At 60.8% G+C, this 19,913-nt stretch overlaps 1 protein-coding gene across 1 annotated transcript in view; it reads right to left on the bottom strand.

The window, feature by feature from the left end:
- Positions 1-2,524: 2,524 nt before the first annotated feature.
- The window catches only part of LRP1 (LDL receptor related protein 1), an 81,213-nt gene continuing 63,824 nt past the window's right edge, over positions 2,525-19,913 (bottom strand). Inside the window, exons 53-89 of the mRNA XM_077111125.1 lie at positions 19,609-19,731; positions 19,378-19,518; positions 19,095-19,285; positions 18,048-18,231; positions 17,855-17,940; positions 17,530-17,649; positions 16,865-17,052; positions 16,523-16,728; positions 15,813-16,001; positions 15,188-15,336; positions 14,651-14,744; positions 14,382-14,498; positions 14,019-14,138; positions 13,532-13,654; positions 13,300-13,425; positions 12,697-12,813; positions 11,958-12,064; positions 11,722-11,854; positions 10,845-10,964; positions 10,450-10,572; positions 9,964-10,104; positions 9,731-9,865; positions 9,532-9,651; positions 8,468-8,736; positions 7,746-7,924; positions 7,122-7,228; positions 6,735-6,851; positions 6,114-6,290; positions 5,841-5,981; positions 5,544-5,717; positions 5,129-5,290; positions 4,510-4,684; positions 4,294-4,395; positions 4,073-4,140; positions 3,866-3,956; positions 3,621-3,765; positions 2,525-3,484 (exon numbers count right to left, since the gene is read on the bottom strand). Of these exons, the coding sequence (XP_076967240.1) occupies positions 3,344-3,484; positions 3,621-3,765; positions 3,866-3,956; positions 4,073-4,140; positions 4,294-4,395; positions 4,510-4,684; positions 5,129-5,290; positions 5,544-5,717; positions 5,841-5,981; positions 6,114-6,290; positions 6,735-6,851; positions 7,122-7,228; positions 7,746-7,924; positions 8,468-8,736; positions 9,532-9,651; positions 9,731-9,865; positions 9,964-10,104; positions 10,450-10,572; positions 10,845-10,964; positions 11,722-11,854; positions 11,958-12,064; positions 12,697-12,813; positions 13,300-13,425; positions 13,532-13,654; positions 14,019-14,138; positions 14,382-14,498; positions 14,651-14,744; positions 15,188-15,336; positions 15,813-16,001; positions 16,523-16,728; positions 16,865-17,052; positions 17,530-17,649; positions 17,855-17,940; positions 18,048-18,231; positions 19,095-19,285; positions 19,378-19,518; positions 19,609-19,731 (5,201 nt within the window). The 3' untranslated portion in view covers positions 2,525-3,343. The remainder of the gene's footprint in view (positions 3,485-3,620; positions 3,766-3,865; positions 3,957-4,072; positions 4,141-4,293; positions 4,396-4,509; positions 4,685-5,128; positions 5,291-5,543; positions 5,718-5,840; positions 5,982-6,113; positions 6,291-6,734; positions 6,852-7,121; positions 7,229-7,745; positions 7,925-8,467; positions 8,737-9,531; positions 9,652-9,730; positions 9,866-9,963; positions 10,105-10,449; positions 10,573-10,844; positions 10,965-11,721; positions 11,855-11,957; positions 12,065-12,696; positions 12,814-13,299; positions 13,426-13,531; positions 13,655-14,018; positions 14,139-14,381; positions 14,499-14,650; positions 14,745-15,187; positions 15,337-15,812; positions 16,002-16,522; positions 16,729-16,864; positions 17,053-17,529; positions 17,650-17,854; positions 17,941-18,047; positions 18,232-19,094; positions 19,286-19,377; positions 19,519-19,608; positions 19,732-19,913) is intronic.

Raw genomic sequence — 19,913 nt, 5'->3', positions numbered from 1 at the left:
AGATAGGGATGAGCAAAGATACAGAAAGACAAACGCATATCTGAAGGCGCAAACATATACACCCACACAGACGCATTCACAGGGCAGGCCACACCATGGAGGTGAGCACACAGCACACAAGCAGGAGGAAATAGTTACCGACGGAGACAAGCACACACACACACAGATAGGGGCACGTGCAGAGGCACGGTGTCACACCAATGGACACACTGTTTCCAAACACAGGTGCACACCCTGAGAGAGAGACAAATGCCCATTTTCACCAGGAGACAAGCACAACCAACCAGGTACTCAGAGAGGTCCCCTCCTTGCCTTGACAAAGATACAAACATCCACAATTGGAGATGGCCACACACACACACACAGGTGTATGCTGGGACCGGCAGTCCAGAAGACAAGCTGAGGCAACATATACATGGAAGCACATATAAGAAACCGATAGACATTGGGATGTAACAGATACAGAAAAAGGGTCAGAGAAAGGACAGGGATGCTGAGAGGATGAGACAGACACACAAAAAAAACCCCAGACAGAGAGAGAGACAGGGCCAGGAGGCAGGAATCTGGGTGCAAGAAAGGTACAGAGGAGAGAGGCAGGAAGGGGCAAGAGTGGCCAAGTCCAAGGCCAGAGACTCCAGCCAGAATCCTGAATCCAGTCCCAAGTGCAGGATTTGCTACAGCAGTGGTTGGGGGCAGTGGGTGCACCCAGGCTCAGGCTGTCCAGAACAGAAGCTGCTCCACAGGGTCCTGATTTTCTGGAGCCCTGATACACCTTCTCCTTTTGCTACAGTCACAGGGTACTCCTTCTCTCTCCAGCCAGAACCACACACACACACACACACACACACACACACACACACACACACACACACACCACTCTGCCTCTGGGTCTTTGCCGCTGTCCTTGTTTCTCTCTTTCCTTCTCTCTGTACCAGTCTCTGTCGCTGCTTTTCCCCTGTCTCTTCTCCATCTCTGTCTCAGGTCGCTTCCCTCCTTTCCAGGAGGGGAGTTTTCAATGATTGCCTCCCAGTAGATCCTCTCCCAGCTGGTCCTGGCGGGCAAAGGGAGGATGCTCTGTGTTCCAAGCCACAGCTGGGGGCCCCTCTCGATCTGCCCAGGAACTTGAGGTGACAGGCAGAGAATCAGTGTCTCCCTGGGGGCGCCAGATGCACAGCTGGCAGAGGGAGGGGGCAAAGGGGTGGGGCTGGTGGGGCGGCAGGCCGGCACTGAGGGACGAAGGGGAGCCAGATGGTGCTGGGTGGAGGGGGTGTGGCAGAATAGCCCAGGGGGGAGGAAGTGAGAGTCTGGGCTGGGGTTCACCTGCAGGTGCATAATTAGTATGTGTTTTGGGGAAAGGGACTGTGGGGGTCTCACCATTAACCAGTGATACAAGACTGCAGGTGCCACCTGGTGGCCAGAAGGGGGCATGAGCTTTTCTCCCAGAGATCCTAAAAGATGCCCCCTTTCCCAGCAGGGTGGCTCTGCCTCAGGGCCCGTGGGGCTCTTGGGAGCCTCGGGAGGTAGGGGAGGGCTTCAAAGCGGACTGGGAGCTGAGTTTGGAGATGGGATCTCAGGACTAAGAGGGACGAGCAGGGGTCTTGTTTCTGGAGGTACCTAGACCCATAACTTCCCCAGGGAAGGAAGAAGCCAAAGAAGAGACTTGGGGACTGAACCAGTGAGGAAGGCCGTGCCTCCCCTTTGGGGGCTGGGTGAGAGTTCTTCAGGTGTTTGCAGCCACCCTTCTTGAGCTCATATTTGCTGTTGAAGTACAAGTGGGGCTCTGGCCGTCTTTCCTGTTCCAGCCTCTGTAAAGCTACGTGACCTGCAAGAGGTCTCTCCTCTCTGGGCAGGGGTTGAAGTAGACCTGGGGCCCCTTTGATTGTGGTTGTCCTTCACTGTCAACCCTTGGGATGTCTAAGATGACTGGTGAGCTGGGTCTGTTGGTGGCTAGTAGGGCCTGGCTAACTGGTCTCCCAGCTCTTCTTTACCCCAGGGATGCAGCCTGGGTTCTGCTCTCGGCATCTGAGTCAGTCTCCATGAAGTGTGAGATGGCAGCGCGTCAGGAGAAACTCAGGAAGAGAGCTGTATAACACCACCCCAGGATTAGAAAGCCTTCACAACCCTATTGCATTCCTTCTTTTTATGGAGGGGTTTCTCACTGTGGGGGATCAATTTAGGTAGTAAGGGGATAGAATTGTCCCACAGCAATGACAATGCAGAGACAGATCTCCAAGTTAGTGTCCCAGGGCCAGAGAAGAACACAAGGTACAGAGGTGAAGTCACTGCCGCAAGGTCATACATCCCGGAGAAGCTGGTATTCTCTGACAAGCCCAGTGCCACCCTCTTCCCATGGCACAGCGAGCTGAAGAGGGAGGGCGCGCCCAGAAAAGCCACTGAGGACCATCCTCTCAAGCCTGCCTCCAGCACACAGCAGGGTGCCCTCTAGCGGCTGACACAGGCCAGCGCAGCCCCACCTCCCAGAGTCTCACACTCACAGGCAGACACAAGAGCCTTTTTTTTTTTTTTTTACAATTTTATTTATAACAATATCTGTGTTATTCAGTTGTAAAGGAATTCAGCAAAAATTATTAAAACGTTCATGTCCCCAAAACGGGGCTGCCCGCTTGCCCTTCCTTGGTGTGCCCCCCTGCCTCCTCACCTCTTCAGTCCCCGGGGGAGTGTTTGCCAAAGAATCTCCAGCCCTGGGAACCATGGTGAGGGCACGGGAGAGAGGCAGGGCCTGACCGGGAGGGGTGTAAAGCATGGCCATGGCAGAGGTGCCCCTGTAGGGGAACTGGGGCTTGGGGTGGCCTCCCCCAAGAAGAACTAAAAAACTCCATCCTTTCCTTTCTACCTCAGCCAGAGCCAAAACTTCCAGACAGGGCCAGCAAGGGTCTCTCCCTCCCCAGGGCAGAGGGGGTAGAGGAGGGGGCATCTGGGGGTGTCGAGAGGGGAGAGCCTTGACAAAATGTCTTGGACAGGGAGGGGGAGGCAGCATCACCAGCTCTCCCAGTGCGGGTGCGTTTTGGTGGGAAGGCGGGAGGGCCCCCTTCCACTTTTCAGCCACAGGAGCCTCCAGAGCCCTCCTTGCCCCCTCCCTGAAGGCAGCATTTGGGCGGGGAGGGCCTAGGAGCAGGAAGGAGGAGAACGGAAAGAGATAATACTGTGCTCGCTTGCTCACTCACATATAAAAAGTAATTCCTTCATTTTTTACATTTATACAGCCGGCAGGGCCGGGGAAGGGCTGCCCCGGGGAGAGTGGTGGGGGCTGGGGAGGGGCTCATTGAAAGACTTCTCTGCAGGGGTCCGGAGGCTGTCTGGGGTCGTCCACTGGGGCAAGGCCCTAGGCCAAGGGGTCCCCTATCTCGTCCTCAGGGCCCCGGCCCAGGAGCTCTCGCTTCTCATCCGTGCTGGCCAGAGAGTGGCGGCTGCCGTGGCCGCCCATGTAGAGCGTGGCGTACACAGGGTTGGTGAAGTTGGTGGGCTGTAGGGTGATAAAGGGGTTACGTAGAGCTCGGGGGCTGGGGTGCCCTGCCCCCCACCTTGGCCCCATCATCCAACCCAGTACCCTCAGTACCCCCACCCACAGCCGCCTCCTCTGCCCACCCGCACCAGCCCACCTTGTCGGGATCCAGGGCGAAGTCAGCATCCAAAAGGCCCCCCACGTCGTCGGGCTCCCCGCCTTCATACATCTTGTAGGTGGGGTTCCCAATCTCCACGTTCATGGCCCCGTTGGTCATCCGCTGGTGCTGGAAGCCCTTAGCCCTGGGGAAGGCAGGAGGATAAGGGGGGGAGGAGGTCTAGAGGGGGGAGGGGGAGGCTGGTAAAATAATGGTCAGAATTTTCCAGACCCTCCAAGGCTCACCCTCGGACTCGTCGCTTGTACCAGAACACCACTCCAGCCACCAGCAGCAGCAGCAGCAGCAAGAGCAGAGGGATTAGGATGGAGGCCATGTCTGGAGGGGAAAAGGTGGGAAACTGAGTCAGCAAGGCTCAAGGAAGCAGGAGGCACCAAGCCCCCCTGCTCCGGGGCCTGGCAGCCTTGCCTGTCCCCTCCCCTCTGGCCACTTACGTCCAGACTGCTGCTGTTCACTGGCGACCTGCTCCTCACACTGGGGTCCTGTCATGTGGGGTGGGCACCTGCAGACAGGAGGGGCAGAGCTGAGCAGCCACGGCCTCCATAGCCACTGCTGCCGGAACGCAGGTGTGGCCCCAGGGTCCTGACGGTCCCCATGCACAGGTTCGGGGAAGGGAGGGATGACCCAGTCTCTGGGAGGCTCAGGCCCAACTCACTGGCACTCGGGCATCATCTTGCTGTTCATGGTGCAGGACCCACCATTGCTGCAGTGGCCAACGCAGGTCAGACAGCTGGGGGCCACGCGGCCGTCGGAGCAGCTGAGGAAGGAGTCAGAGGCTGGGGTGGGGCTGTCTGGGCACAGGGCTGGGAGAAGCAGGATGCAGGGGCAGGGGCCAGGTGGGACAGAATTGGGGAGGCAGTGTCCCACTCACTTGCAGGTGACGTCCCCACTCTGCTTGTTGACCACGCAGGTGCCGTCAAGACAGCGGCTGCACTTGTTCACCTCACACCTTGGTCCCTCGAAGTAGGCGGTACAGCGACACTGCCGGGAGCCATCAGCGGCCATCTGGCACGTGCCCAAGTTTTCACAGTAGCCAGAGCACTGCCCTGTTGGTGGGAAGTGGGGGAGAGGAGGTGCCTCAAGCCCCACCCTCGTGAAGGTCCTCCATGGGCAGTGAGGGTAAGGAGAGCTGGGCCCCTGAGGGGCTCCCAAGGTCCTGGGGGTGACTGCCACCTCCTCCTGAGCCCCTGCTGCCCCCACAAAATTTCAGGCAGGTTCCAGAGCACAAGGACTTCCCTGAGCATCCCAACAGGGCACGGCTTTTGCTTGAACACTCCTAATGCCAGAGGGGCCACTGCCCTGGGTGAAGTGTGCCAATGCCTCCACGGAAGCCCCTGGGACTCGGGCCTGGCTGAGCTGGGTGTGATCTCCTTCCCCTGAACTTGCCCCTGTGGTTCCGTGGCCCAAGGCGAGCTCCACCCTCGGGGTCTCAGCTGCCCCCACCCCTCCCCCGCCCTCCTGTCCCTGGGGCCTGGGGATGGCTCACTCACGGTACTGGCAGCGGTCACCCAGGAAGCCAGGTAGACATCGGCACTGAGGCTGGTTGCCCTGGTTGACAGTGCAGGTGCTGTTGTTGGCACAGTAGCCCGCACACACCTGCTGGGTGCATTTGGGGCCTGTGAAGCCCGTGGGGCACCGGCACGTGGGCATGCCTGGCGGGAGAGGATGTGTGAGCGGGACTGCGGCCCCCTGAACCACCCAGCCCTACCGCCGAGGATCAGGGCTGGACAGACTGGGGTGGGAGGCAGAGGCTGAGGGGGCATGGGCTGGGATTGGGTGGAGAGGGTCAGAGGAGAGGCAGAGGTGAAGCCAGAGAGGGCAGGCGCTGGAGATTTGCCCGAAGCGGGGTGTGCGGCCGGGGTGGGTGGGTGGGGGGGCAGTCCTGCAGGAGAGTGCGGGGCGTACCAGAGGGGGAAGCGGCGCAGGTGCCCCCGTTGCGACAGTGTTCCCAGCACTGGTCCAGCTCACACTTGTCGCCCGTGTAGCGGGGCTGGCAGCGGCACTTGGGCTGCCTCCGGGCATTGAGGAAGCAGCTGCCCCCGTTGAAACACTGCAGGTTACAGGTTCCAGGCCGGGGAGCTGCAGGAAGGACAGGTCAGAGGGCAGCGCCCAGGAGAGGAGGGCAGAGGAAGGATGGGAGGTACGTCAGAGGCCCAGGGAGGAGAGTTCTGAGGCATAGGGTGGGGAGGGGCACAGACGCACCGTCTGGTGGGAGCGTTGGAGAGGGAACAGCCACACAGGTGCCATTGTCTAGCCGCTTCCCGTTGGGGCAGGTGCAGACAGGCCCGCTTGGGCTCAGCAGGCAGAGCCACTCACACTTCTTGCGGTCACAGGGATTGGTCACTGTAGGCAGAGGCAGGGAGGGGGGGATGCCGGGCAGGGCCTTTTCCTGAGCCCTGTGAACCCAGACCCCTTCCCTGCCCACCAGGACAAGGCTACTCCTTCCCCAGGTCCCAGCCTCCCCACCCCGCTCACCTTCAGGCTGCTTGTGCTGATGGTACAGGACCACATCAGAGGCGTGGCTCAGGCCCCCGGTCAGGTTGACCAAGGGGCTGTGTCCAAACTTGTGGATCTTGAAGACACGGTTATTGATATAGGTGACGCCATAGATGTAATCCTCAAAGACATCAATGCTGAAGGGGTGACTTAGGCCTGGGGGGAGATGGAGAGAGAAGAGTGTGGTGGGGCACTCAGGACATCGGCCCCCAGGGTGCCCAGGCCCCTGAGCACTCAATATGTCCCAAACCAAACTCCCTCCAACCCGTTCCTCCTCCTGCGGTCACTGCTGGCAAAAGGTTCCATCAGCCCCAAACTTCTGGGGTCGGGATCAACATCTGTTCCTCCTCCCCACACCTGCTGAGCTCCTACTGGTCCCTGTACTATCTCCACACAGCCCAGTGCTCACTGGTAGAGCAAACAAAAGGACAAATGGGTAGAGGGTCAGGGTGGGCCTCAGGCCTTCAGAAGTGGCACAGGTAAGAGTCTAGCTGGAAGACCTTGCAGGACTGTGGGGAGAGCGGGGGCAGGCTGGTGAGGGAGGGGAGGCAGTGGGTAAGGCCTTCGGGCTCAGTGGGGAGGATGGGGACCCAGGCTGACCTCGTTTGCTGTCAGCGGCCACAACGGGGTCTGTGCCGTTGAGCCGGATGCTGCCGATCACCGAGAGCTTGGCATCAGCCCAGTACAGCCGCTCGTTGTGATAGTCGACTGCCAGGCCTGGGGTGCAGAGGGCACCAGTGAGCACCTGGCCCTTCCCGCCCCCAGGCCGGGGGTGGAAGGCAGAACTGCCTCAATACTCGGAGATCCACCATGGTCACAGGAACACTGCTTCCCACCTCTTCTGGGAAGACTCTTCACAGCCCATTTGTGTCTTCCACGTCCATGCCCCCTCCCTTTCCCAGCTTTCGTGTGACCTCAGCAGCAGGTGGGCCCAATAAGCCCCCCCACCCCACCCCCACATCATTCCAGCCTGTTGCCAGCACGGACCTGTGGGCCACTGGATGTTCTCCTGCACCAGCGTTTCCCGTAGAGTTCCGTCCATCGCTGCTGTCTCAATCTTGGGGTGATTGCCCCAGTCTGACCAGTACATAGTGCTAGGGAAGGAGAAGGGGTGATGTGGGTAAGATGTGAGGTCGGCCTGAGGGGCAGACCAAGGTCAGACATCAGGATCCTGGTTTGGGCCCAGGAACTGCTGGGTTTTGGGACGAGGATGTGCTGCCCTCCTCCTATAGAGAAAACCAAGAGGGAGTCCACTTCCTGACCAGGTTAAATACCTTTTACTCTAAAACCACAATGTATGGATCCAGAGATAATTGAGTGGGTAGGGCTGCCCTCCTGGGAACAGGAAAAGCCCAGGAATGACTGCCCATGCCAGCCGGTTGAGCAGAGGTCAGGCTGCTCCCTAAGCAGACACAGCAGGGGAGGCCTGGGCAAAGGCAGCACTGAGGATGGTCTGAGCTGGGGACAGCCTGGGGGACTAGAGGGCCTGGGGAGGCCTGTGACCTCAGGCCAGCCTGGACAGGAGGGTGCGCTTGTGGATGCTGGACCCTGCTCCGATCCGAGGGCTTCCAAGCCCACCCTGGAGGCCCACCCCCCAGGGCCTTGGCCCACCCTCTCAGCGGGTCCACCACGATGGCGTGGGGCTCGTCGATCATGCCCGAGATCAGCGTCTTGCGGTTCTCGCCCTTCATCTGTGCCACCTCGATCACGTCTCGGCCTGAGTCAGTCCAGTACACATTCCCGGCCACCCAGTCCACAGCAATACCCCTCGGCATCTTCAGTCCTGAAATCTGAGAGGGACAAGTGTTCAGGGCCCATGACCTCGTGCTCCCCCGAGATCACCACTCTGCTGGCCTATCCCTGTGCACAGTCCTCCCAGACTGACGGCCAGTCCAGGCCCCTGGATTTAAAAAGTCTAAACTAACACGGATCGTTGGCTCTGAGGTGCCAGATTTGGAGCTTTTGCAGGTCATGCTGGTCAATGCTCACTAGAAGCCACGAAGATAGGTATGATAGTCTGTTTCACTAATGAGCAAAACGAGGTCCAGGGAGGTTAAATGAGGTGCCAAGATTTTCAGGGTGGGTAGCGGTGAAGATCAGGAATTGAGCCTGGCTTGATGCCAGAAGGCTGGCCTTCCCCCCAGATTCTGAAGTGGGGCTGCAATGTGGCAGAGCCGGCTCCCAGTCCCCTTGCACACTCAGGCTGCCTCTGGCTCCCAGTCTCACCCTTTGCCCCTTCTGCTGTTTGTTCTTTTTCTAAGCCGCCTGCCCTTTGGAGCCCTCCCACTGAATCTGTGGCCTGCGGGCGATCCTGCCCCAGGCCTGGTACTCACATTGAGGTGGGTGACACCGCGGTCGATCTGTCGCCGGTGGCGGTTGGAAGTGGTAGGGGGCGCGGCAGGCGGCAGGCTGCGGTAGGAGATGGTGCCCGTGTGCCAGTTGGTCCAGTAGACCCGGCCAGCCTTCACGTGGACATCCATGGCATCGATGCGGACGCTCTCGTCACCCTGGAAGGCCTGCTCGTAAGCCGAGTGGGGGTGTCCGGGGAACAGGCTGCGGATCTCGTTGTCATCTGCGATGTACAAGACCTGGTACTCGGATCCTGGAGGGACAAGAGGTCACGGGTCAGTGCAGGTGACAGGCGGGGGCAGCTGTCCAGGGAGGGAGCTGGGACAGAGGGATCTTGGGTCTGGTGGTGGTGGGAGGACATCAGAGATGTGATCCCCAGCCCAGCCCAGCCCCTTTCACACTAACAACCTCTTCTCACCTAATCAACCGTCAGCTCCAGACAGAAGCGTGTGCTCACCCCGCCTCAGCACCGGGCCTGAGGGCTCTGGTTTTTGCCTTCTGTTCTTCCTCCCTCCTTGTCTTCCCTGAGCTGATCTAGTGTAAACTGCGCCCCCACAAAGTCATTCCTGCCCCTTCAGCCTCAGGGACTTCTGCCTCTCATGGCTTCCAGTTGGCATCATTGCACTCTCTGCTACACGTTGCCTGAATGTGCTTGTGGTATATATGCATGTGGGGTGTACACGCATGGGGCTGGTGTGCACAGGTGTGTGTTTACACAGGTACATGGAAGGCGTAAGTGTGTGGAGGCCTGTGGGGACTATGTGGGGAGGGGCACATATAACTGTGTAAATGTGTCACTGTGTGTTTGTGTGTGCTCGGGCCTTGGGAAGAGGCATGCTGGGATGAGGGCTGCCCATGTCCCCAGCTTCTTCAGGTGAGCCAGCTGTGCTCAGGGCTGGGGATGTAGGAAGCTGCACCCGTGATTCTGGGGCTCCAGGCTGGAGCAGCGGTGTGTGGGAGGAAAAAGGTCCATTCCAGGCCGGCCCCAGTTCACCTCCTGGCGTGGCCTGGCCCCACCCTTTCTGTCCTTCCCCGGCTGGCTCTGTACCTTCGGCCTTGCAGGTATTGTGTGTCTTCATGAAGTTCCGGGCACAGCTGCAGAGGTGGCCGCCCTTGGTGTTGTTGCAGAGCTGCGAGCAGGTACCAAAGCGCAGGCACTCGTTGATGTCTGGGGGTTACACAGGAGCGTCGGGGGGAGCCTTGCAGCTAGGGTTTCTGCCCACCCCTTCTTGGTCCCGCCTTCATACCCTGGCATCCTGGTTGGCCTGGCACGGTGTGGAAGCCAGGGCGGCAGGCACAGTATGCAGCCTTCTCAGTGCGCACGCAGCGGGCCTCATCCCCACAGATGCTGGCGTTGGTGGCACAGCTGGTCAGCTTGGGGTCTGGGGGGAGAAGGCCCCTTGAGCCTCCTGAGGCCTGGCCTTTGGTCCTCCACCTCTCCCCAGCCGCCTCACTTTCACCCCAGCGTGCCTGGCCTTACCGATGCTGCAGCCCTCCTCGTCAGAGCCGTCCCCACAGTCGTCAAACATGTTGCAGCGCAGTGAGGAGGAGAGGCAGCGCTGGTTCTGGCACAGAAACTCCTTCTTGTCCTTACAGTGGGGGGTCTGGGCCGTGGGGGGCTCTGGGGAGGGTGGGGACTTCAGATCCCTGGGTATTCACCATCTTTCCCCTCCTCTCAAGGGACCCCCAACAGTCAGTTACAGATACTGATGGGTCCCAAACCCGGCTGTCAAGCTTGCAGGGGGAGCTGGTGAAATCTTCAGAGTCCCCTTCCCACCTCCAGACCTAAGGCATCAGGAATCCTCAGGCACCTTTCCCAGAGGCTTCACTCTCCCAGGCTCCCCCAGGCTCTCCACAATGGATCCTCCCCTCCCCAGGTGAGTTTCCTTCCCCAGAACAGTTTCCTCGTGGTCGTGGTCGACACCTACTCCCTACTCAGCAACCCCCACGCTACTTCCCTGCTCACCACAGTCCTCCTCATCAGTCCCATCCCCGCAGTTGTCGATGCCGTCACATTGGCGCCCGATCCACAGGCAGACACGGTCGTTCTTGCAACGGAAAGGCCGGTTGGGAGGGCACATGAACCGGGCTGCGGCGGCGGGCGAGAAGGGCAGAGCAGGAATCAGCCAGCGAGGAGGGCTGTGGTGCGCTAGGGTGCCTGAGAGCCCCGCCCCGCCCCGGAGCCCCGCCCCGCTCCGGAGCCCCGCCCTCGAGCCCGGTCCCACCCCGGAATCCCGCCCCGAGCCCCGTCCCACCCAGGAGCCCGGTCCCGCCCCGAGCCCCGCCCTGCCCCAGCCCCTACCTGGAGCCCGGTCCCACCCCGGAGCCCCGCCCCGGAGCCCCGCCCGCCAGGGGCCTCACCGCACTCCTCAGGGTTCTCATCAGAGTTGTCCCCGCAGTCGTCCTCGCCATCACACTTCCAGGCCAGCGGCTTGCACAGTGTGTTGTTGCACTGGAACTCGTCCAGGGGGCAGGTCCTCACTGGGCACAAGCCGAAGCCAAGAGCCGAGAATGAGCTGTGACGCTGGGGGCAGGATATAGTCCAGAACCTTCCCCCCAACAGGTGGGGACCAGAGGCCCAGCAGGGTCACCAGGCAGGCAGTGGCACTGCAGGACTCGACCTATGTCTCCTAATTTTCTACTAGACAGGCCGCCAAGGTGGAACTGCTACCTCTGATATTTAGGGGAGAAGAGGCATTTTTCGGGGGGACAGTACAGAGGGGTTCAGAAGGGTGGCTGTGGTAGAGCACCGGGGCCAGCTGTCTAGGTTCAAGGCCCTGTCCGCCGGCCACCAGGGAAGAGCCAGGACGTCTGTCCTCACTGTTGGGTCCCTGCTGCAAGCCCTACCTGTCTCTCAGGCCAGGCTTCACAGTGCCCACTCTGGGCTGTCCAGCCCAGGCAGGTCAGACGGGGGCAGAGGCTGCCTCGTTGCCCCAGGAGAGGAAAGTAAGCAGGAGCTTGGCTTCTCAGGGCAGCCGACTGCCCTGAGGACTTGCCCATAGGCTACCCTCTGGACTGAATGCCCTTTTGCAAGGCACAAACATACCCAGGGGCCTTGGGTCTGGTTCACTGTTCTATCCCCAGTGCCTAGGACAGTGCCAAGCACGTGGTAGGCACCCAAGAAACATTTGTGAAATGAACAATGAATATAGGAAGGAGACAATGAGTGAATGACTAGGCCACGTGAGGGGGTGGGGGGTGGGGTGGGAAGGCCAGGGACCCAAGCTGGGGGGCTCACCACCAGTGCTGCAGGCCTCCTCATCACTGCCATCCATGCAGTCGGCGTCCGCGTCGCAGCGCCAACGCAGGGGGATGCAGTGGCCACTTTTGCACTGGAATTGGTCCATGTCGCAGCGGGGGGTGCAGTCTTTCTGTGGGCACGGGAGTGGGCAGCCTGGTCAGAGCTGAGTGCCCTGGGGCCCTGCCCCAACTGTCCCAAGGCCATCGCTCCTTCCTTCTGGTGTCCCTGCCCACCTCATCTGAGCCATCCGCACAATCATGGTCCCCGTCGCATTTCCAGCGCCCGGCGATGCAGCGGCCGTTGGCACAGGAGAACTCACTCTCGGAGCAGGGCCGAGGGGCTGGGGAAGGACAGGGGAAAGAGCCCCCAAGAGGGTGGGCATAGGGACTCAGCCCTCGAGGCACCTTCAGCCCTTGGCAGAGTGGCACCCTGGAGCCTGAGGCCCAGTCCTGTGTCCCCAATGGCCACAGCCACTGGCAGAGCCAACTGGCTGCCCTCATGGGACAGAGGGTGCCCACAGCCCACCCACTGGGACAGATGCACGCGAGAGGGCACAGGTCCCTGGCCCTGCCCTCAGGATAGACTGTGTCGAGGGAGGGGAGGGAGGGACAAGACCACTAAGACAGGCACCAGGGTTTAGGGAGAGACCAACAAAGGGTGATGGGCAGAGGCACAGCACAGGGACGCGTGGGCTCTGGGGCATAGTCAGGGGTGTGGTGGGAGCACGGGCACATCAGAGACACCTACCTCTGCAACCCCAAGAGGACAGTGTGAAAATGGAGAGAAACATGAGATGAGGTGAAATGGCACAAACTCAGATACACAGTATGAGTGGGGTGGGGGTGAGGAGAGAGGGGGCACCTAACCCCTGCCCTGGCGGAGCCTGGTGGGGGGAGGGGCGGGGGTGCAGGGAAGGGAGGTGTCTGAGGTCTCCTGGGGCGGGGGTGCTGGTGGGCCAGGTGGGGGACATACTGCAGCTCTCCTCGTCGGAGTTGTCCCCGCAGTCGTTGTCGTAATCGCACTGCCAGCGGCCCGGCACACAGCGGTTGTTCTTGCAGCGGAACTGGTACGGCTCGCAGGTGCGCTCATCTAGGGAGGGTAAGACGGGGGGTCAAAGGTTGGGAAGGTCAGGGCAGGGAGTAGGGTGGCAGGCGTTAGGGTCTCAGGCATGGTGAGGATGGTCGGCAGTGCCCAGGGCCAGGAGTGTGAGTGCTTGTGTGTGTGTGTGTGTGTGCGTGTGTGTTTTCCCGCCTGAGAAAGGCCAGACCTGAGAGTCTGGGTAGTGTTCTGATAAGTGGGGTTTACAAGGAGATTATGGGGCAGGAGAGAGCTGAATGGGGGTGAGGGAGCTGCTTTGGGGAGCGGCTTACCTAGATCAGTTCAGACATGAACTGATGGGGTGTGGGTTGGGGCAGGGACAGGGGAGTGTGACAGGTGGTGGCGGCCAGGGCCCAGGGCCATGATGAGTGACGGCCAGCAGGCAGCCCCTGTCACTCGGCCAGGGGCCGCCATCCCACCCCTACCCAAGCAGAATGCCGCACTGTGGGGAGTGCGCGCTGGGATGGCCCTGCTCACCACACTCTTCCTTGGGCTCGTCCGAGCCGTCCCCACAGTCATCCTCTCCGTCACACTTCCAGCGCGCGGGGATGCAGCGGCCCGAGTCCTTGCAGCGGAACTCGTCCACGCCACAGGTCATCTGGGCTGCAAGGGGGCGGGCACGGTGGTGAGGGGGAGGCTCGATTCAGGAGTGTGCTGGGAATGGGAGTGGAGGGTGGGCTGCGGGCTCCAGGGGTGCCAGGCGACTCACTGCAGTTGGCCGGCTCATCGCTGCCGTCCACACAGTCATTGTCGCGGTCACAGACCCAGACGCGGGGGATGCAGCGCTTGGTGATGGAGCACTGGAACTGGTTGGGGGCGCAGGTCACCTCGGCTGGGGTGGGGGGAAGCATGAGGACCCGCCCTTTACACCTCCCACCCGAGCCCGGGATCACAGTCTTCTCCCTTTTCCAAACTGCCAGCAAGTTCCTGGGAGAAAGGAGCACTTATCCCCCCTGCCCCACCCTCCCTCTGATCTTTGTGCTTTTTTTTCTTCTGGATCTGCACATTTCCGTAGCAAGCACAGTGGTTTTATGAACAAATCAAGCAAGCCCAATATAATTTATGTTGTCTATCTGAGAATGTTACTGCAGGACAGCATGGGCCTCTGCAAGAAGCAGTGGGTTGGATTCACTGTGAATCGGGTCCCCATGCCCATTCCCACCACCCGCCCCCGTGTGCCAGCCTCGGGCACTCACGGCAGTCCCTCTCATCCTCTCCGTCTCCGCAGTTGTCCTGCCCATTACAGCGGAAGATGCCGGGAATACAGCGGTTGGTATTGGTGCATTTGAACTGACTGGGCAGGCAGACGTGGATGTCTGTGGGGGGAGGGAGGAGGGGGACAGTCACTGCTGGTGGATGTGGGGACACAGGGACAAGTTGGGGGAGACCCACTCCCTCACTGGGGAGCGTGCAGGCTCAGAGCTTCCAGCCCTGGGTCCAGCCTGGAGGGAAGGCTGCTCTGGGATGGAGCTCCCCTTGCCCCTGGGGCACAGAATGAAACCCCCAGGTCCTAGGGGAGCATGCGGGGACAGGGTAGCCGATGGATGGGCAGTCGTTACCGCAGTTGGCCTCGTCACTGTTGTCCTGGCAGTCATTGTCCCCGTCACAGATGAAGGCAGGGTTTGTGCAGATGCCCGTCGAGCACTGGAACTGTCCTGGGCGGCACTTGAACTCAGCTGTGGGGTGAGGAGGGGGGCTGGGCATCAAGAGGGTGGGCCCAAACCCTCCTCCCCCAGCACCCTGGCCGGGGCCCCTCTTGGGGGGCCAACTCCGAGCTTCTGGACACAGAGGCTGTGAGGACCCTCTAGCCATCCCGCCTGGCACTCACGACAATCCGGGGGCTCGTCCGAGTGGTCCCCGCAGTCGTCCTCGGTGTCACACTTCCACCAGAAGGGGATGCACTTATCGTTCTTGCACACAAACTGGAGGGCAGGTGGGGCAAGAGGGGTTGGTGGGGGTCCGGGGAACTCAGAAGCTTTTCTTTTGAGGGGTTGGGATGTTTTGGAGAGGTGGTAGGGGCGGGGTATCTTGGGGGCAGGTTGAGCTGGAGGGAAGGCTGGGGTATGATGAGGGCAGGGAGGTCAGGTCTGTGTGGGGAAGAGCGTGTGGGGGTAAGGGTCCGGGTATGGGGGGGTAGGGGGTCGGGGTTAGGGTATGGGGGTGATTGTGTGAGGTGACGGGTGGAAAGTAGTGCTGTGGGGAGACAAGAGGTAAGCAAGAAATGTGGGGGTGTTAGTGTGGGAAAACCAGATGCGTGAGGATATTAGATCGGGTGTTGGGGCCCCAGGAGGAGCAGGGATGGATATTGACGTGGGGGGTCAGGGGGACGAGGTGTGGGTGACGGGGGCCTGGAGGGGAGCCCCACCTGGCTGGCCGTGCAGTTGGACACACAGGTGCGCCCGTCGCCGCCCAGGTAGAAGTTGGTGGGGCAGGCGCATTTGTGGCCACCCCCGGGGGACAGCAGGCACAGGTTGCTGCAGCCACCGCTGTTGACCTTGCAGGGGTGATTGGGCACTGTCAGAGAAACAGTGGTTAAAGGGTGGCCAGCAGAGCAGGGACAGAATTCCAGGGCCTGCCACTGTGTCCTGGGCAAGCTGGGCAGATCTGGTCCCTGTGTCTTTCAGAAGGGTGCTAAGGTCAGAGGTGGGAGAGGCCCACTTCGAGGTCCCAGGGTCAGGCCAGGCCTGGGAAAAGCCCAGCACCCTGTCTCGGCTCTTCCCCTCCTTCAGCCACGGTCTGTTCTTTCGTCCCCACCTCCAAGGTCTGCACCCAGATGACCCACACTTCTCTTGAAATCCTACTTGACATGTCTCTCGGCTTTGCTGCTAAATATTGCTGAGCCAGACCGAGGCCTGTCTGCACTCTCCCGGAGTCCCCACATCTGGCAAGGGGAGCCCAGTCAGGGCTGGAAGAGGGCAGGAACCCTGCTGAGACTGTGGGGCTCCGGGCCCTGGCTCCCCTTTCCACCACCCCGTCCCTTGCCCACCTACCATCTGGCTGGCGCAGGGCGTGGAAGACATGCAGGTCCATGGGCCGGTGCAGGGTGCTGATGAGGAGCGTCTTGTTGGCACCCGTAGTCTTGTGGGCTCGGTTGATGGACTTTGTCTCCCAGTCGGTCCAGTAGACGTAGTCCTCAAACAGGGTCAGTGCGAAGATGTGTGGGATGTCCTGGCTCAGCACTGCAGGGGGGGAAGGCCAGTGGGGTGGCGGTTGGTGCCCAGAAGCATCAGGCACCTGACCTACTGGTCCCCACTCAATCCCCACAGCGACCTGTAAAGGGGGTGTTATTCCCTGTTCCAGAGGGGCAAATGGCTTCCCGAGGTCACCCAGCTAAAGAAGTGGCAGAGCTAGAATGCAAATTCAGTTCTACTTGATAGCAGGTTCTAGGATATTTCCCAGCTTCCTCTCAGGATGGGGGGACATGCAGAAGTTCCCCAACCCTGGGCCTTCCCTCCCCACGTTCTCTGGGGTCCCTCCATGCAAGGCGGAGCATAGGAAGCGGCCTCTTTGTCTCCTTCCCCAGGGAGCTGGATGGTGACCTTGTGGTTGGGCCGGAGCAGGGGAGCTCCTTGGAATGCTCAGAACCCCATGTTCCAGGTGGAATTGCTGTGTCCTGCTCTGCCCCAAAAGCCTGATCCCCCCTGTTATTTCAGAGCCTCAGTTCCACCAAGGCTGCTAGGCCTGTGGGCTGCAAACTGACCAACATGGCGGTTGGAACCATCCAGGCTGGCAAACTCAATGTAGTCCTCGCGGGCGTCAGCCCAGTAGATGCGCTCGGTGACGTAGTCCAGCGTCAGGCCATTGGGCCACGTGATCTTGGTGTCCACGATGACGCTGCGGCCAGACCCATCCATGCCGATCCGGCCAATCAGTGAGTGGTCGCCCCAGTCAGTCCAGTACAGGTACCTGGGCATGTGGGTGGGCTGTGAGCCCTGAGAGGTCCAGCCACAGGCCCCACCCGGAGTCTGGGGGGAGGCCAGGCCTGGCTGCCTGAGCGTCCCGCCTGTTTTCGGGGGTCCACCAGTCCTCCTCACCCACATACCCGTTTTGCACATCCACCACCAGGGCCCTGGGCTCACGGAGGCCAGAGCTGACGAGCACCGTCCGGTAAGCCCCGTTGAGCTTGGACACCTCGATAGTGTCCCGGCCTTTGTCGCACCAGTACAGGTTGCCACCCACCCAGTCCACGGCCAGCCCGTCAGGGTTGCTGAGGCCTGTCCGGTGCAGAACCTGGGAGCAGAGGAGGGTCGCTGAGAGCCTGAGGCCCAGCTTCCTCCCGGGCCACATGGGAGGGAACTCCCTTTCCTAGCGTGGTGGGAAGGAGCATGAGGGTAGAGCGCCCAGCCTGTGCCTGACCCCCCAGGAGGTGCTCCACGTATCAGAGGCTCTGGGAAAGGGGTCCTGACATGAGGGAGACCATGGGCCAGCACCCCAAGGATGGAGCAAGCCAACAGTGCCAGGGAGCTTTGGTTTAAGAGAGCTCAAGCGAAGAGGGGAATGTTCTCATTAGGGAGACCTCGGGCTAGCAGAGAGGGGAGGAGAGGAATTTTGTAGTCTTGGCCTCTGGGCTTAGAGGAGACTCGTTGCGGGGGACAAGGGGAGATGACCTTAAAATAAGGAGTGCCCCATCTGGGGAGGGGGCCTGGGGACTGGAACTCTGGAGTCCCTGTGTTGTCGGCCGAGGAGTGGGTGCTCCCTCTGCCTCACCTGCACACTGCTGCCGTTTAGGTGCATCCTTCGGATCATGCTGCCCTGGGTGGTCACGTCCGTCCAGTAAATCATCTGCTCGCGGTAGTCAAAGTCCAGGGCCACGGCATTGTTCAGGCCCTGGATTTAGGGGTGGGGAGAGGAGCAGGGGAGCTGTGGCAGCAGGGGGGCCACATCTGCTTCTGGGAAGAGGGATGACTGTGGAGTTGGGGATCACCCAATAAGGGTGATGACGAGGGACCTGGGCTCGGGGGGAGAGGGCAGGTGAGGAAAGTACCTCTGGTCCTGGGAGCTGAGGGGCAGAGGAGGGCCTGGGTGTGGGTACCTGCTTAAGCAGAGTGTAGTTGGAACCATCTAGGTTGAGCTTGCGCAGGTAGTACCGGTTGGCAAAGATCAGAAATGGCTCCTCATCTGCAGAGAGAGGATGCTGGAGTCAGCTCCTGGCCGGAGCATCCAGTCCTCCCAGCCCGCCGCCCCCAGCTCTCCTGCCACAGCCTGCAACTGCCTGGATGTCTCACCGGTCACAGCTTTGCAGCTGTGGGGGTCGCCGCCGCGGGGGGCATAGCCCTCCACACACAGACACTTGTAGCTCCCGTGGGTGTTGATGCAGCGCTGGCTGCAGGGGAAGCTGGTGCTGCACTCGTCCACGTCGGCACACGTGCGGCCGTCATCCTTCAGCCGGAAGCCAGGGCGGCAGCGGCACTGCAGGCAGAGAGAGCCTCAGGCCGGGGACTGGGCAGGGGTGGGGGCCATGGGAAGCCTAGCTTCCTGGGAGCTGTGGGGCTCCCTCTGGAGACCTGGGTGGGAAGCCCACTTGGGTGGCAGGCTGACAGGAAACCCAGCCTTGCCTGGAGTCAGGTAGCAAAGAAATGCAAAATCGACCCGCTCAGGCATTCTGGCTCCTGCCTCCACCAACACTTCTCCCTGGGTCAACAGTGACCTCCATGTCACTGGTCCTGAGATGGATGCTCAGGCCTCACTGCACATGACCTGTGAGCATCATTCGGCAGAGCTGGTCCTGAGCTCCTCCTTGAAATGCTCCTTCACTTGGCTCCCCTCTTTCTGCAGCAGCTGTCCCCCTTCTTGGGCTCCTCAACCGGTTCCCTGCATCACCCTAAACCCTGGGGCTGGGGAGCCCCAGGGCTCAGGCCTCAGATCTCCTCTTCTCTATCTGCACTCATTCCCCTGGGCATCTATCACATCCAGGCTGGTGGATTTAAATGCCATCTTGATGGTGGTATCTCCCACTTTTATAGCTTGAGTCTAAACCTCTCCCTTGAACTCTAGACCCATATATCTACTGCTTCCTTGACATGTACACTCTCCTCTTTTTCTCCCACCCTTATCCCATCTGTCAGCAAATCCTGCTGGCTCCACCTTCCAAACGGATGCAGAATCCAACGGAGCAGATTTCTGTTTTGTACACTGCTGGATCCCTAGTGTCTAGAACAGTGCCTGGCACAGAGGAGGTGCGGAACTGACACTTGAATGAATGAATGATTGAGGGAGGGTGGGAGTGGAGGAAGGAGTTCTTGCCAGGCCTGGGGTGTGGACGCTGGGCCCACCTTGAAGCCAATCTTGAGGTCTTCGCAGTTCTGGCTGCAGCCGCTGAGCTTGCGGCTCAGGCACTCATTGACGTGGCAGCCACGCTCGTCCGAGCCATCGCCACAGTCGTCCTGCCCATTGCACAGCAGTGCCTCGGCCACACAGCGCCCGCTGCTGCACAGGAACTGGGATGAGGCGTTGCACTTGTGCTCTGGGGAGGGACGAGGTGGCAGGTCAGCGGGGACTCAGGAAAGAGGAACCAGAGAGAGAGGGGGGAGGGGGCCAGGAAGGGGAGAAGCCTACCTGGGCTGGTACAGTGTGGGTTCTTGGGAGCCTCGTCGCTCTGGTCGTGGCAGTCGTTTTCACCGTCACACTCCCACTGGCGGGAGCTCAGACAGCGCCCGTTGGCGCAGCGGAATTCATTGGGGCCGCAGGTCGGGTACTCTGGGGGAGGAGGGGGCCATTGAGGCTGGGGGCCCCGACACAACCCGCGCAGAGCCTGGGCCCATCTCCTGCCACAGCCCTGGGGCTCACCACACTCCGGGGACTCATCGGAGCCATCGGCGCAGTCACGGTCCTGGTCGCACACGAAGTGCTTGGGGATGCACTGACGGTTCTGGCACATGAACTCGCGGTCGTCGCAGGTGCTGTTGTACACTATGCATGGAAGCGGGCGTGGGCCTCAGTGGGCCAGGCCCCCCACCCCCTCCTCCTGCCCTGGGTATCCTGCATCCTGGGTGGGTGGGTGGGGGGGCATTGCACGAGGAGCCCCGACACCAGGGTCACAGGTACATGCAGGGCATGGCCCACCTCCTCACCTTCCATCTCAGTTTCTCCCT

This window comes from Tamandua tetradactyla, chromosome 7 (genome assembly GCF_023851605.1).
Source record: "Tamandua tetradactyla isolate mTamTet1 chromosome 7, mTamTet1.pri, whole genome shotgun sequence".
Lineage (NCBI taxonomy): Eukaryota > Metazoa > Chordata > Mammalia > Pilosa > Myrmecophagidae > Tamandua > Tamandua tetradactyla.
This window is presented reverse-complemented; position numbering and strand designations above follow the sequence as displayed.